Source organism: Molothrus ater, chromosome 19, assembly GCF_012460135.2.
Source record: "Molothrus ater isolate BHLD 08-10-18 breed brown headed cowbird chromosome 19, BPBGC_Mater_1.1, whole genome shotgun sequence".
NCBI classification, from domain to species: domain Eukaryota; kingdom Metazoa; phylum Chordata; class Aves; order Passeriformes; family Icteridae; genus Molothrus; species Molothrus ater.
Window position 1 is genome coordinate 5,683,502 of NC_050496.2, and position 13,853 is coordinate 5,697,354.

The window sequence follows — 13,853 nt, forward strand, 5'->3', positions numbered from 1 at the left end:
TCTGACAGCCTGCTCTGCTCTGGGGACACATAAACCTGGTGAATTGCTGCTGTGTGACCCCGTGCTGAGCCCAACAGAGCGATGCTGCTTAATTGGAGCTTTTAATGTGCCGTGGAGCTGGTGCGTGTTCCAAGGAGCCGCCGGGGCCGGAGGATGCTTAGGACCCAGGGGAAGCGCTGTGGAGCCTGCCTGGCTGGGCTTGGAACCGCTCCTGCCTCCCCGGCCAGGACTTCTCAGGTGTCCCGGTACGCGGAGCTGTGCGAGGCCAGTGGGGCCCTCCCGGCAGCTGCCCCTGCCCCGCGTCCGTGCCCATGCTCCGGGCCCCCTGGGCACCCATGTGCTGGCCCGGGGACGCCTTGGCACCATGAATGACCAGTACCACCGAGCCGCCCGGGACGGCTACCTGGACCTGCTGAAGGAAGCCACCAAGAAGGACCTGAACTCGCCCGATGAGGATGGCATGACCCCGACCCTCTGGGCCGCCTACCACGGCAACCTGGACGCCCTGCGCCTTATTGTCAGCAGAGGGTGAGTGCTGGCCAGGGCACGGGGCTGCTCTGAGGAGCAGAGTAGCTGGGACCCCCTTCTTCCCCCTTCTCTGCTTACAGGTCAGTGTGCCTCACAAAATTATGGCTTCTTTCTATAAGACCCCTACTCCTGTCCTCCCTGCTGTTACTTTTCTTTGTTTGTGGTGCTTTGAATCTAATCCAACACTCCTCATAACTGCTCTGTGTTTTCCCAGCTCCTCTGACCCTTTAAGTGCTCCTGCCCCCAGCCTGCTTGCAGCACCCTGGGTAGGGATGAGTTCACCTTTCCAAGTGCTTTGTAATCTTTTACAGGTCCTGTAAGGATAAACACATTGTGTTGCTGATGTGAAAAAAGCCCTTTTAAGTGAGGAGGTAGAGAAAATTACTGCTCCCTCTGTCCCAAGAATGCTCGCAGAGGGATGTATGCAGTGCCAGCTGGCAGTGGCTGGCACTTGTCTGTTTTACCCAAAGCAAGGTCTCAGTATGTGACCCCTGGGCAGCTTGTTGTATACTTGGAGCCCAGGAAATACAGGTTTTCCAAGAGCAGATTTCTTTAAGCCCAGTCTCCCCCACAGGGCCTGCTCCATACTGGTCTGTGTCTCTGTACCTCACCCTGGGCTGCCAAATCTTAAGAGTTTTTGGCTTCCTAAATGTGGATATGGTGGAGAGGTGGGAGTGGTATTAAGGGGACTTGTCAGACTGGAGGGGATTTACACCTTGGTGTTGGGGGAACCACACAAGGTTTGTGCTAAAGCAAGACCTGCCATTCCTAGCTCCCTCTGGGGCAGTCTGTGACACTCCAGTTCTTATTAACCCCCCAAAGACATGGCCCAGTGCTTCCTTCTGCTCCAATAGCTCTTCTGAGCACCTCTTTTAAAGCCATCCAAGCTGGAGTGGTTTCTGCCTTGTGTTGAGAGATTGGTGGTGCTGATTTTGATTTTTGTATTTCTAATATTATGGGATGGTACTGAAGTCAGCAGCCTGGATGGACGTCACACCTCCTTGGAAGGGCTTTACTTCTCCATGTTGGGCTTGGTGGGCCTGTCAGTTCCCATGCAGGGATTTGTTGTCCACCCTGGGCTGTGTTAGAGCTCTTGTACCTGACCAGCCACATCTCCACTGCACCTGTTCCTGGGCTTTTGCCATTTCCTGATATTCTGGTTTGCTTGTGCAAAACATTCAGCCAGCTGTGCTCACAGGCAGAGCTCCTCCATCCATTCTTGTCCTTTCATTATAAATAATTTCCTTTCGGATCCTGAACTGAAGGCTGTGTACAGAGTGGCTTTGAGAAATCCTGATGGAGTAGGAGTGTGTTCAGGAAAAGATTATTTCTGAGTGTGGAAGGGAGTGAGCAAGACAGTGCTCCAAGTGGAGCATCCTGAGAGGGTCCTGGGCTGAGAGCCCTGGGATGCTTCCCTGGGTGGGGTTCTGTGACTCCCTGTGTACTTCAGGAAAGACTCTGCTCAGCAAAAACCTGTCCAGAGCTCCTGTCAGGACAGAATTGCTAGCCAGGGCCAGAGAGACATGGGAGGAATGCTCAGGGGATGAGAGCCTGAAGTTAAAAATTGTTCCAATTACTCTTTGATGGCCAAAAAGTCAACCTGGAAGGCTCAAGTGATGGATGAATGCCCCTCCAGAAAGGCAAAGCCTTTTGGACTGACTTTATAATCTCTTTATATCACTGTACCTCCTCATATTGCTCATCTCCATCACAGGGCACCCTGCAGCACCACTGCCTGCCCTGCCAACCCCCATCTAAGCCAGCAGTTTCTGCCTCTCCACAAAGCCCAAGGGCTGCTTTTGTAAACTCACATTGGATTAAAAGGTCCTTGTAGGCTCAAATCGTGTTCGAGTGCAGCTTGGCTGCTGTTTAATTAACAACCTAATATACATTTGTTCCTGACAAGGAAAATAGCCTGGCAAAAGCCCAGTGCCCTTTACATGATGGATGGTGGAGCAAGGTGTGTGGCTGTGGGACTGCAGGATGTGTTTGCATTTGTGCATTCATCTCCATGTTTCAGATCCTTGCCCAGGGCCACAGAGAGACCAGTAAAGTGCTTGGCATGGAGGCAGGCACACCCCTGCTCCTTGGAGCTGGCTTTGGGTCTGCCAAAGGCAGGAAAGCCCCAGCCTGGGGACAAGGGTGCCAGAGAGGTGGAATTGTGCAAGACCCAGGAGAGCCTGAGGGTAGACCCTGTAATTTTCTGCCAGTGCCCAGGATGATGTGCCATGGTATTTAAGCTTTGTTCAGAGATGATACTTAATGCTGTGTTATATATGTTACTATTACACCTGCACTATAACCACTCTGAGGCAAGAGGGAGGACCCCAGAGCATCCCAAAATGTCAGAGAATTGCTCTCTGGCCTCTGCTGCCAAAATATTCCTCCTTTGGTTCAGAGAGCCCTGCACTACGAGGTGGGAGTGTGGGACTATGGGATGGAGCAGTGTCTCGGGGCGTGGAGGCTTTGGGGCTGGACTGGCTCCTTGCAGGGCCTGAGGGGGCTGGTGAGCCTCCATCTGGGTTACACAGGGATGTCAAAGCACACAGGATGATGGGGAGTCCTGGGACAGCAAGAAACATCAAAATCTCTTTGCCAGTGCTGGGCAGTGGCACCAGTGCCCAAACAAGATGGGACATTGAGTGCTATGAAAGCCCTTTGAGGGTGGCCAGAGGAACCCTGAGAAAGCAGGGCTGTGGGAGGGGGTTCCTGGGAGCCAAAATCATGGCTCTAATGGTTGTGTCAGGCTGATGGACACATGTAGGCTCTATCATCAGTGAAGGAGCCTCATCCACATGTGTTCAGCAGATTGTGGTGTGAGGCTGGAACAAGGAGGGGGAAAGAAATCATTTGGTAGATCCTTGAGGGAAGCTTGTTGCCCCAACCGACATGGAAGGGGTAATGAAATAGGCTTACTGTGCTGCCCCTACCAGCTGGTGATGTGTCTGTGCCTCTGTGCACCCTTTGCAACAGACAGAGAGAGGGTTTGGGATGGAGGGATCAGCAGTGGCTCATCCTTCTTGTTTGCCACACAAAAAGCCTTTTTCTTCCTCCTGGCTGGGCTCCAGTGAGGAAAACAAACTCAATTAACATGATGGCTGGGCAGAGGCAGGCAAGCTGGCATTTAGCATTGCAGCTTTTCAGACACAGTAATTCTTCAGTGTGTTTCATTAGGCACTGCTGTGGCAGTGGCAGGCACCAGTCCAGCTCCAGTTATAGCCAGGTCTGGGGGCCTTGGCTGGGATCAGCCGGGACTTGCTTGCAGTGGACAGCAGGAGAAGTGAGGATGTGTCTGCAGGTCCTCGCTCAGCAGAGCTGGTCCTCATTTTCCCTTCTTACAAAAACAGGGGGCACAGATACTTTGGATGTCAGTGGCAGAGGGGACGGGTGGCTCAGCCATGGTTTGGGGCTGACAGTGGCTCCTGACATCAGCCAGGCTGCTCGAGGGCATCACATCAGCCCAGCCGGGCAGGGCTGCAGGGGAGGTTGCAGCAAAGGCATGTGAAGGTGATGTGAGGGTGATGTGAGGGTGATGTGCACCCTCTGCACCCACAGGGCTGGAGGCCACGTGGGAGCCGGGGCAGCCTGGCTGTGTTGGTGGGGACCTTCCCAGGGTGACAACCTGCCGGGAAGGCAAAGGAGCAGGGTGGGGCTCTGTTGCAGCTTCGTGGCTTCCGGCACCTGAGCTGGCTGCTGGCAGTGAGGGTGAGCCCTGGGCACGTTGAGGTGCTGAACCAGGAGACATGGCCCTGGACACTGCCCCAGCATGAGCAGCCAGCTGGACAGGAACTGCCAGCCTGGCTTTCTGCTGGGACAAGAGGCAGAGAGCCCTGACATGACCCTCATCTACAGCATCTCTGCTGGATTTTTGGGGATTTGAGCCTGGAGGACAATTGAATTCTCAGGCTACCACTATCTGGGGAAAACTTGATGTACAGGACCCAAAGCTCTGCTCTGAGCCCAAAACCTCATCTTTTCTGCTCTTTTCTAGGCTTTGCTTGGGTCATTGCCCTGACTGACTATGCTGAAGGTAGTGAGGGATTGTTTCTCAAGCCATAAATTATTTTTTTCATTCTTCCTTTATCCAAAACCATTTTATGGGAGCAGAGACACTGCACCCAGTTGGTTCCTCATCTGAGGGCCCGATACCTCACACACACCCATGAGCCAAGGGTGAGCCAGCCCTTTGCTATCAGAGGAACTTCACACATGTGGCCAGGGAAGAGCATATGTAAGTGCCACTGAATTCCCCAGCTAATTGGAATCCTATGGGAGAAGCAGAGGGCAAAAACCAGCAGGAAGGGAGTGAGCATGCATGTCATGGTGCAAACACAGTGACTCAAGAGATGCACATGTCCACATAAGGGGCCCAATTAACAGTGTTTTAATAATGATTATTACAGGAGTTGACTAAGTGCTCAAAAATGCTTTGAAGTTGAGAAGTGCTGCACTTTACACCTGTTATTAAAATATGTTCCCACTTAGTGGAACCTGCAGTCAGCATCTCCTCATGTGCAGCACCCTGGAGGTGAAGTTTTGCTCAGACAGACACCTGCCAGAGGGAGGGCCTCATGTTTATTATCTGAGTTGAATCAAACGTCTCTACTTTGCAAGTCACCATTCTTCTTTCCTTCTGATGCATTTTTAGCGCCTGAGGCAGACATTTACAGGGCAGAGGGCCTGGGATATCTAATTTTGCTCTAATACTCTTCTTTCTAGACAGTGGAAATGACCAGGAAAAGCTGGTTTTGATGTTCTTTCCCCTCACTCTCTGAGGAAAGTAGACTTTCACATATGAAACCACCAAGAGCTCCCTGATTTGCCCTGTGCACCCTGAACCAGACAGACCTGAGAATAGGCTCCAAAAGGTACTTGATGGATTGAGCATCCACACACTTAGTTTAGGGGGCAAGACTGTTTCCAGTGAGTCCACTGCTTAGTCACTGTCCACATCATGAGTCCACATACACACTGGGACCCTTGGGGTGCCCTGGCTCACCTGCCCACACATGCCAGGCACACAAGTGCCCTTTCAGAGCACACAAAACAAACCAACAGCCCTTCATGCACTGGAGTCTCTCCACCAGTACCAACAGTTCCATGTGGAACAGGTTCACTGGCTCTTTAAATCCAGCTCCATCAATTATTTACTCCTCTCTTGCAATTCATCAAATATTTATCCTCCCCATGCATTTCCCAGCCTGGACATGTCACTACGAGGGTAGAAGCAAGGGCTGGGGAATTACTGCTCCTGGAAACTCGGCATTGCCAGAGTACTATCAGATCCCTTCTCTCCTTTTCTTGGCTTCATGGCTCCTCAACCCTGTGATCTCCTGCCTTCCCCCTCTTCATCACCCATCTTTGAAACCTTTTTCTCCTTCTATAAGAGATGTCAAAGGCTCTGGCTCAAAAGTCCTGAAGGGTTTGTGGGTTTTTTGGCCTTACAGAGTTTCAAACCTATTGATTAACTTGCTGAATTTGCCAATGAGCTCAAGGTTGTACTTACTATGTTTCTGTAAATTTAGTGAAAACTTGTTTATGATGGAGTTTGCTGTTCATGCTCCCACAGAGAAAGCTGAGTGCACCTCATAGCAGCTTTCAGAGAGTGAAGTTAGGAAGTTCATGCTCTGGGTGCAAATAATCTCCAGCTTAACCTCTGGACAGGCTTTATTGCTTTTCTAAAGCCTAAGGATTGCAAACTTAGCATTACACTGACTGGGCAGTTCCTCTCTGCTGTCTCTGCTGCCCCTTGGACAGTGTTCCAAGCAGGCAGTGGGGTCCCTGTGTGGGGATGAATGTGCTGGATGAGGCTGTTTCTGGGGTTTGGGCATTTGCATAAAGTGATGAAGGTGCAAAGCAGCAGGATAAAGAAGTCCCTCTGCTCCTGTGGTCTCCTGCTCCTTCTCGGGAGAAGTTTTTGGACTCTTTGAAGTCAGACAAGCCATAGCTCAGAGCTCATGGGATTTGGGAGAGGGTTCTGGGCTCTGCTGCTCCCAGTTCTTGTCAACACAGACCCTAAAGCAGTGAGGAGTTAAGTAACCTTTGCTGAAGGTCTCAAGTGTGCATTTAAGGAGTTGGACCTGAAGATCCTTGATGGGTCACTTTCAACTCTATGATTTGCCTTCTGCACTCCTGGTGTCACCATGGACTGGAGCTGAGGTTTGTGTGGAGGAGGAACAGTGCTGGGTTCCTCTGGAGCTCACCGAAAGGGTGGTGTGGGAACAGGCAGGAGCTGTGCTGAGCCAGAGCTCTGCCAGAGCCCTGCTGCCCACGAGGACTTGCTCCTGAGGGTGGTGGAGCTGCCCAGCCTTAATAAAAGGCTTTGCCATATCCATGTGCACGGAGGGAGAGTGCTCTGTTGACAGATACTGCTGCTGGCTGCATATCATTAGCACACAGCTCGGGAGAGGGCTGGTGCCAGCAGGGGTGTGAAGTCTCTCTCGTTTCACCTGAGCACAAATACAGAGGAATGTCAGGAGGACAGACTTCCCTTGAATCCCATGTTTGTGTTTGTCCTGGCACAGGAGGCAGGAGATGCAGGCAAGTGGTTGTGTCCTGCCAGCAGCTTGCTGGGGCAGGGGCTGGCACGGTGTGAATGGAGATGCCACTGGCAGTGTCCAGTTCCTGAGGAGTGCAGAAACCTAATCTGCACTTTCTCTGAAACTGGATTCTCTGGATGTGCTAATACCAGCGTGCTTCCAGCTGTGCTATCGACACCAAGTATGGTACAGCAAAATCTCCCTCAAAACCCCAATGCAAAAGCCAATGACAGCAAAATCACTCTTATCCTCTCTTGCCAACATTCCTCTTTGTGCCACAGATTTCCTCAGGTGCCAAGGAACAGCTGGGTGGGAAGGTATGGCAGCTGGGGGGTTTCAGAACCATTGCTGAGGATGGATGGGATCCCAAGGTGTCCTACCCAGGACGTGGCAGACAAAGAGGCATTTTGGCATACGCCCCCACAGAGTCTGAATGAAGCCAAGTTCTGAAGGCAGACTCTGACTAGAATTTAATGGCATATTTGAGATTTGAAATTTTACAACAAGCTTAAGGTCAGAGATGGAATTAGACCCTTTATCTCAGTTCTGGGCTATTCAGAACCTGACTTGCCTTTCTCCAGAAGTTGGTTTGATGTGGGAACACATTTTTCTTGAGACCTAAATCCAAGTCACATTGCCACAGCCTTGCATGTGGGACATGTGATTCCATGTCAGTAGTACACCCCTCCAGAAAATCCCTTTAAAATTAAGTTGCAGGTACCTTAGGTGCATAACTTGATATTTCAAGCAAGGAGGCAACAGTTCATGGTGCTGATTTGTCCCTGCACAGCTGGGAATGTCTCAGTGAAGTCTGTCATCAATCCCTGCATGCTAAACAGTTGATTTTCTTGCTGCCTAGGGGTGATCCAGACAAATGTGACATCTGGGGGAACACCCCCCTCCACCTGGCAGCAGCCAACGGCCACCTGAACTGCCTCTCCTTCCTCATCTCCTTTGGGGCCAACATCTGGTGCCTGGACAATGACTATCACACCCCACTGGACATGGCAGCCATGAAGGGGCACATGGAGTGTGTGCGGTACCTGGACTCGATTGCTGCCAAGCAGAGCAACCTCAACCCCAAGCTGGTGAGCAAACTGAAGGACAAGGCCTTTCGGGATGCAGAGAGGAGGATTAAGGACTGTGTGAAGCTGCAGAAGAAGCACCACGAAAGGATGGAGAAACGGTACAGAAAGGAGATGTCAGATAATTCAGATACCATGAGCTTTTCCAGCTATTCCAGCAGCACCTTAAGCAAGAAGTTCCAGCACATGTCTATGGTAACTTCCCTGCCATATTCACAAGCCACCATCCATGGCACAGCCAAGGGAAAGACAAAAATACAAAAGAAATTAGAGAAGAAGAAGCAGGTGGATGGGACATTTAAGATCTACGAGGATGGCAGGAAAAGCGTGCGGTCTCTGTCTGGTCTGCAGCTGGGCAATGATGTCATGTTTGTGAAGCAGGGCACGTACGCCAGCCCGAAGGAGTGGACACGCCGCAATATCCGTGACATGTTCCTCACGGATGAAGACACCGTCTCCCGTGCCATAAGCGACCCAGGTTTGCACATGGACTCGGCCCACTCCGAGGTCAGCACTGACTCCGGACATGACTCCTTGTTCAACCGCCCCGGGCTGGGCACCATGGTGTTCCGGCGCAACTACGTGAGCAGCGGGCTCTTCGGGATCGGCCGTGAGGACGGGGCCGCGCTGGGGGAGGACGGCGCCGACGGGATGGGCGTCAGACTGCGGAGCCGCCTGCAGCGCTCGCCAAGTCTCAACGACAGCATTGGCAGTGCCAACAGCCTGCAGGAGAGGAACGCCGAGGAGCTGCCCTGGGATGAGGTGGAGTTGGGCTTAGATGATGACGATGAACCAGACACCAGCCCCTTGGAAACTTTTCTGGCTTCCCTGCACATGTTTGAATTCATCTCCATCCTGAAGAAGGAAAAGATTGACTTGGAGGCCCTCATGCTGTGTTCAGACCATGACCTGAAGAGCATCAATATCCCTTTGGGCCCCAGGAAAAAGATTGTGGATGCCATCCAGAGGAGACGACAAACACTGGAGAAGCCAGATGTCATTGTAGACACTGAACTGTAAGTGGGAGATGGGGTGCCTGAGGGGTTAAACCCTTCAGCAGGTGCAGATGTGGATAATGTAAGGTCTTTTTTTCAACCTGCTTTGGAAGAGTAGGAGTCCAGGTAACCTCAGCACTTCTGTGTGTGGGCAAATTCCTGCTCATGTGGAAAGGATGAGAGTTTGGAGAGGTGGCAATAGCGTTAGTTCATTACTCAACAACCTTAATGTAACTGGGCAGAACGTGAAGCCCTTGTTTTGTTTCATAACCCATTTGAATGCAGACTGCTTTGTGGTCTGACGCTTCTCAGTCCATGTAGCTGAGATTTTTAACCACGCTTAGGCTTGTATTGACTCTTCACCTTTTGAAGACATTAGGAAATCAACCGCAATTCCTGGTGGGACCAGGCTGATGGCAGTGCCAGGTGACTTTGGGAATCCTTCCCCAAATGCTTGAGATCTTACTCAGGCCTCTGCAGATTGCATATGTGGGTTGGAGTTGTTGCTGTTTTATGGTGTTTCCAGGGTTTGGTTGTAGGGTTAAAGGACTGTACCTGTCAGAGAGGAGAAGGGAAGGCCACATGCACTGACACTCCAATTCACTGTGTTGTTTGGGCTTCTCAACCTTCAGATATCTGTGTGCTGCTTTTACAGCCTTTCAGTGCAGCTTGTTCTTGGATCCTCATGGTGCTGATAGATTTTTCTCTTTTCCTTTGCAGATAGCAGCAGCATCTTTTTTTTTTTTTTTTTTTTTAATGCTCAAGAAACAAACCCAGTTCTAAGTTGCCAGAAAACACAAGCCAGAGACTCCCTTTCTGGGGCAGCTGAAAGCTACAGCCATCCCCACCAGTCCCACAGGACTACTCCCTCACTTTGCTCCCTGTCTGTGCGATGCTCTCGGGTGGTTCCTGGCACAGAGGGATGACAGCTGAGAGTGGACCAGGCAGCTCCAACCTGCCAGCCTTCAAGGGACCATGGTCTCCCACTCACTGGAGGAAGGAGTGAGCTGCACAGATGGCTGGGACACTGCTGTCACAGGCTGTGAGACCACACCAAGCCATGAACGGAAGGAGATAACGTGATATTTTTAAAGGGACACAAAATAAATAATTACAATCTATTCTTCCCTGAGCAAGTGGTTGTTTTGGGGTTTGGGCTTGAGGAGCAGAGGGTTTAGGAATTCTGCTCTCTCTTTTGGTTCTCCTTTGGTGAGAAGCATCATCCTGTCTGGTGCTATATTTTTGGAAGGGAGTTCTGATGGCCATGGTCTCAGTCTGAGATGTGCCAGCCATGACTTTAGCCAGCTGGTGCCCAACAGGTCTGTGAGTCTGGTCAGTGCTGTCTTGAGGGCAAAATCAAGAATGAAGATGTTGCTTCGGACATGTTGGTAGTTGCCTTCCAGTGGTCAAATGGTTATTTCACAGACCAGTGTTTCTGTCCCATCTCTCCAGAGCACTGAGCTGTGTCAGCAGTTTGTGTGCAAAGGACCTTGTCTCTGAAATCCAGCAATCTCCCAGTACTGAGCAGAGCACCAGGCTGCTGCCCAGAGCCTCTTCTGAGCCTCCCTGATGCATCAGTGCTCCAAGCACAGCTCTGAACCACAGTGTCAGGTGTTTCCACAGACCTATCCCACTCACCAGTGCACTCCCAGCCCTGCTGTGCTATTTTACATGTGATCTATGAATGGCTCCTGGGTTGCAGGAGTTTCTGTGGTGCGGCAGCAGGATGGGCAGTGACATATCCTACTGAGGGAGAGTCAGCAGCCTGTGACATGGGGTATTGGCAAAGTGCCTGTTCAGGCTGTGATGCAGACTGTCAGATCAGAAAAATGCTGCACATGTTACTGGCATTGCTTATCCACTTCATCTCAGGGATGCAAATGATAAGGAATGACTTGTGTGTGCTCATCCCAGGCCAGGCTGGGATTTGGACCACACTTAGTCCCTTTAGAACTGCAGAGGCCGTGGTTATGCTGGTTGGAAGATGGGGATTTGTTTGGTGTGAAGCAGCTGTGTTGCTCCCTGTCTGTGCTTGCCCTGGGTGTGTGGGTGTAGGGGAGGAAAATTACTCTTTGCAAGTTAGAAATACTCAGGTGTTTCTCTGCCCTGCTGCTCCCCAATGCCTGAATCCCCACCAGTAGAGTGTGGGGTCCCAGCATCAAGCCACTGCACACAGAGATGCTCTGGCATCCCCTAAACACCATCACTGCACTGAGGGTCTGAGATCTTTCTGCACAGATGTAAACTGGTTCCATTTTTCTAAAGCATTTTTTAGGACCTAACAGTGCATTTATATGTGGAATTACAAGTTCTGAATAACTCTTGGCTCAATGTACAGGCAAAAGGGTGAGCAATCAGATGTGCTGAGTCAATGAGTTCTCCAAGAAGGCTGCACTACCCCGGCCCCAGCACTGTTTTCTTTGGTCCCTTTCCAAAGCCCAGGGCTGGTGGCCCAGCAGGGAGAGCGATGGCTTGGCTGATGTCACAGCTCCCTCTGCCGGGACCAGGTCTGGGAGAGCATGATAGGGCCCACAGCCCGCTGGGATCCACTGCTGCCCGCAGGACCTGCACCCTCGGGACAGTTTTCACATGAGGCTGTGATCACTAAATTCACCCTGTTCCTCATGCACATGTGAACCTCATCCAAGCCCTCTGCCCCTTCTCTGGGTAACTGCCAGCGCATCAGCTGCCCACCATGAACCAGTCTCCAGCCCCAGTTTCCCTGGGGATGGATTGTGCCTTTGGGTCTGTGCAGGGTGCAGGAGGGGAGTGATTTGCCATGGCTCACTCCATTACCACTCCCATGCAATGGGAACCAGTTTATCTGAGCAGATGACAAAGAGAAGTGGATCTATTGGCTTGGCACCCACTGGAGACTTTAGCAGGCCAGGCACTGGGATAGGGAGGGTATTTCAGAGGTCTAGGCACCTGGGGTGTGCACACTCCCTGACTTTTGCTGTTTTGCTTCGGAGCACCCAACCAGTTGCTGATGTTGAGCTGATGTGGGCAGAGATCCTTTCTCCCAACTTGTCTTTCCTTCAAAGAGCCAGTGAAAGGTTTGGTGACATGACAGTACCTAAGTGCCATGGGACATGTCCTTGCATAGCTAAGACCGAGCCCAGAAATGCCGCTTGGGATCACCAAGCCCTGAGATCAATGTGGTCACCTCCATGACACAAGGAGAGAGCAAAACTGTGCTGTGACATCAATGCAGTGTGGCAGAGCCCAAGAGATGGGCTCTGTGGGATGAGGAGGATGGTCTGTGGACATGGGGGGGCTGTCATTGGCCCCAAAATCTCCAGAACAAGCACCTGCATTTGGATCTCATGCGTGTTCTTTGTCTCAAGGTTGGGTCCATGGTTTCCAACCAAGTTTGTCGCACAAGGTGTGGGGCCACAGCCCTTGCAGGACACAACATCCAAAGCCCTGGCCAAAGAGATGTTTCCTGCATTCCAAGCCCCCCATCCAGCTGGGTTGCACCATCACACTGGGCTCATGATGGAGCATGAGATGGGAACGTGGCTGTCCCCAGGTTCTCAGAGCTCAACTGCCCTATGGCTGCTCTGCCCATCGGAGCTTCCATGGGGAACCTCACGGTGCTCATTACACTCCATGACCGAGAATAACAAGCTCCTTTTGGAGAGGGCGCTTGTGAAAGCAGGGTGGAGGCCAGGGCTGGCACACCCTGGAGAACACCCTTAAATACCCTCCCAAACAGAAACCCAGCCAGGTAGCAGGTTTCCCCGACCCACTGCTGCCAAGGAGCAAACACTGTCCCTGCCTGTGGCACCAGAGCAGTCAGACACAGGGCAGGTCCTGCAGTGGATGGCAGCAAGTCCCCATAAGGGAACCAGTGATCCTGGGGATGGTTGTCCTGTAACACCCCAAGCCACAAACCCCAAACCACCCTGTGTCTGTGTTAAATGGGGCTTCCCAGCAAAACCAGTCCCCTGGGTTTAGCTCGGACACATGTTTCCTTGTCCCTGACAGTGTTGGAGGTGGTGTGTAGGGAGTGGAGAAAGGCCAATGGGCCATGCCCGTGGCCCAGGCATGGCATGGACACTTCATCCTTGAACTGGACAGCCACAGCTCCTCCACTGAAGGACCATTGCTCACGAAAGTGATGCTGATTCCCAGGCCCTGCCTTTATCCCCAGGCAGCTGCTGCAAGGGGAGTTATGTTTGCACTCATTAGCACTCAGACGCTCCAGACCCTGGTCTGGAGTGGGGAGAGAGCAGGGGAGGTTTTTGGGCAAGACTGAGCTCATACAGTGGTGTTGTTGGAGATGTGGGCTTGCAGGCAGCATTGCAGCATTTCTGCTTGGCTGCTGGGTCTGGCCTGTGGGGACATGGCTGCTTCTCCAGGCTTCTGGCAGCACCTGGTTATGGCTGCTGCCCTCGGATGGCACATGTGCTCGGCCTTGCCATGTGGGACTGCTATGGGAATTGAGAAAGGACATCAACCACAGGATACCAGGTAGAACCCACAGGACACCAGACAGCTCCTACAGGCAGAGAGGCCCAGGGGGAGGGATTTTACTTGGGCTGGAGCATCTTGCCCTCAGCCCTGCCCAGTGCTCCTCTTCCCCAGGCTCACCCGGAGTTGGTGACAGCCATGGTGTCCACACCGGAGGGTGACTCTGGGGTCTAGGGCCTGCCAGGCCAGCATGGGCCATTTCACCCCACTTGCTTAACTATTTCCTGCCC

The 13,853-nt window shown here is 52.0% G+C and overlaps 1 protein-coding gene across 1 annotated transcript; it reads left to right on the top strand.

Annotated features, from left to right (window-relative positions):
- Positions 1 to 264: 264 nt before the first annotated feature.
- Positions 265 to 9,172, top strand: USH1G (USH1 protein network component sans). The gene is made up of 2 exons (XM_036394725.1): positions 265 to 528; positions 7,927 to 9,172. Exons 1-2 carry the CDS (start codon positions 365 to 367, stop codon positions 9,170 to 9,172), a joined length of 1,410 nt encoding a protein of 469 aa, XP_036250618.1. The 5' UTR covers positions 265 to 364.
- The last annotated feature ends 4,681 nt before the right edge of the window (positions 9,173 to 13,853 follow it).

Coding starts and splice junctions, on each gene's coding strand:
- USH1G (XM_036394725.1), top strand. CDS start 365: ATGAATGACCAGTACCACCGAGCCGCCCGGGACGGCTACCTGGACCTG. Junction 529..7,926: donor CGCCTTATTGTCAGCAGAGG/GTGAGTGCTGGC, acceptor CTTGCTGCCTAG/GGGTGATCCAGACAAATGTG.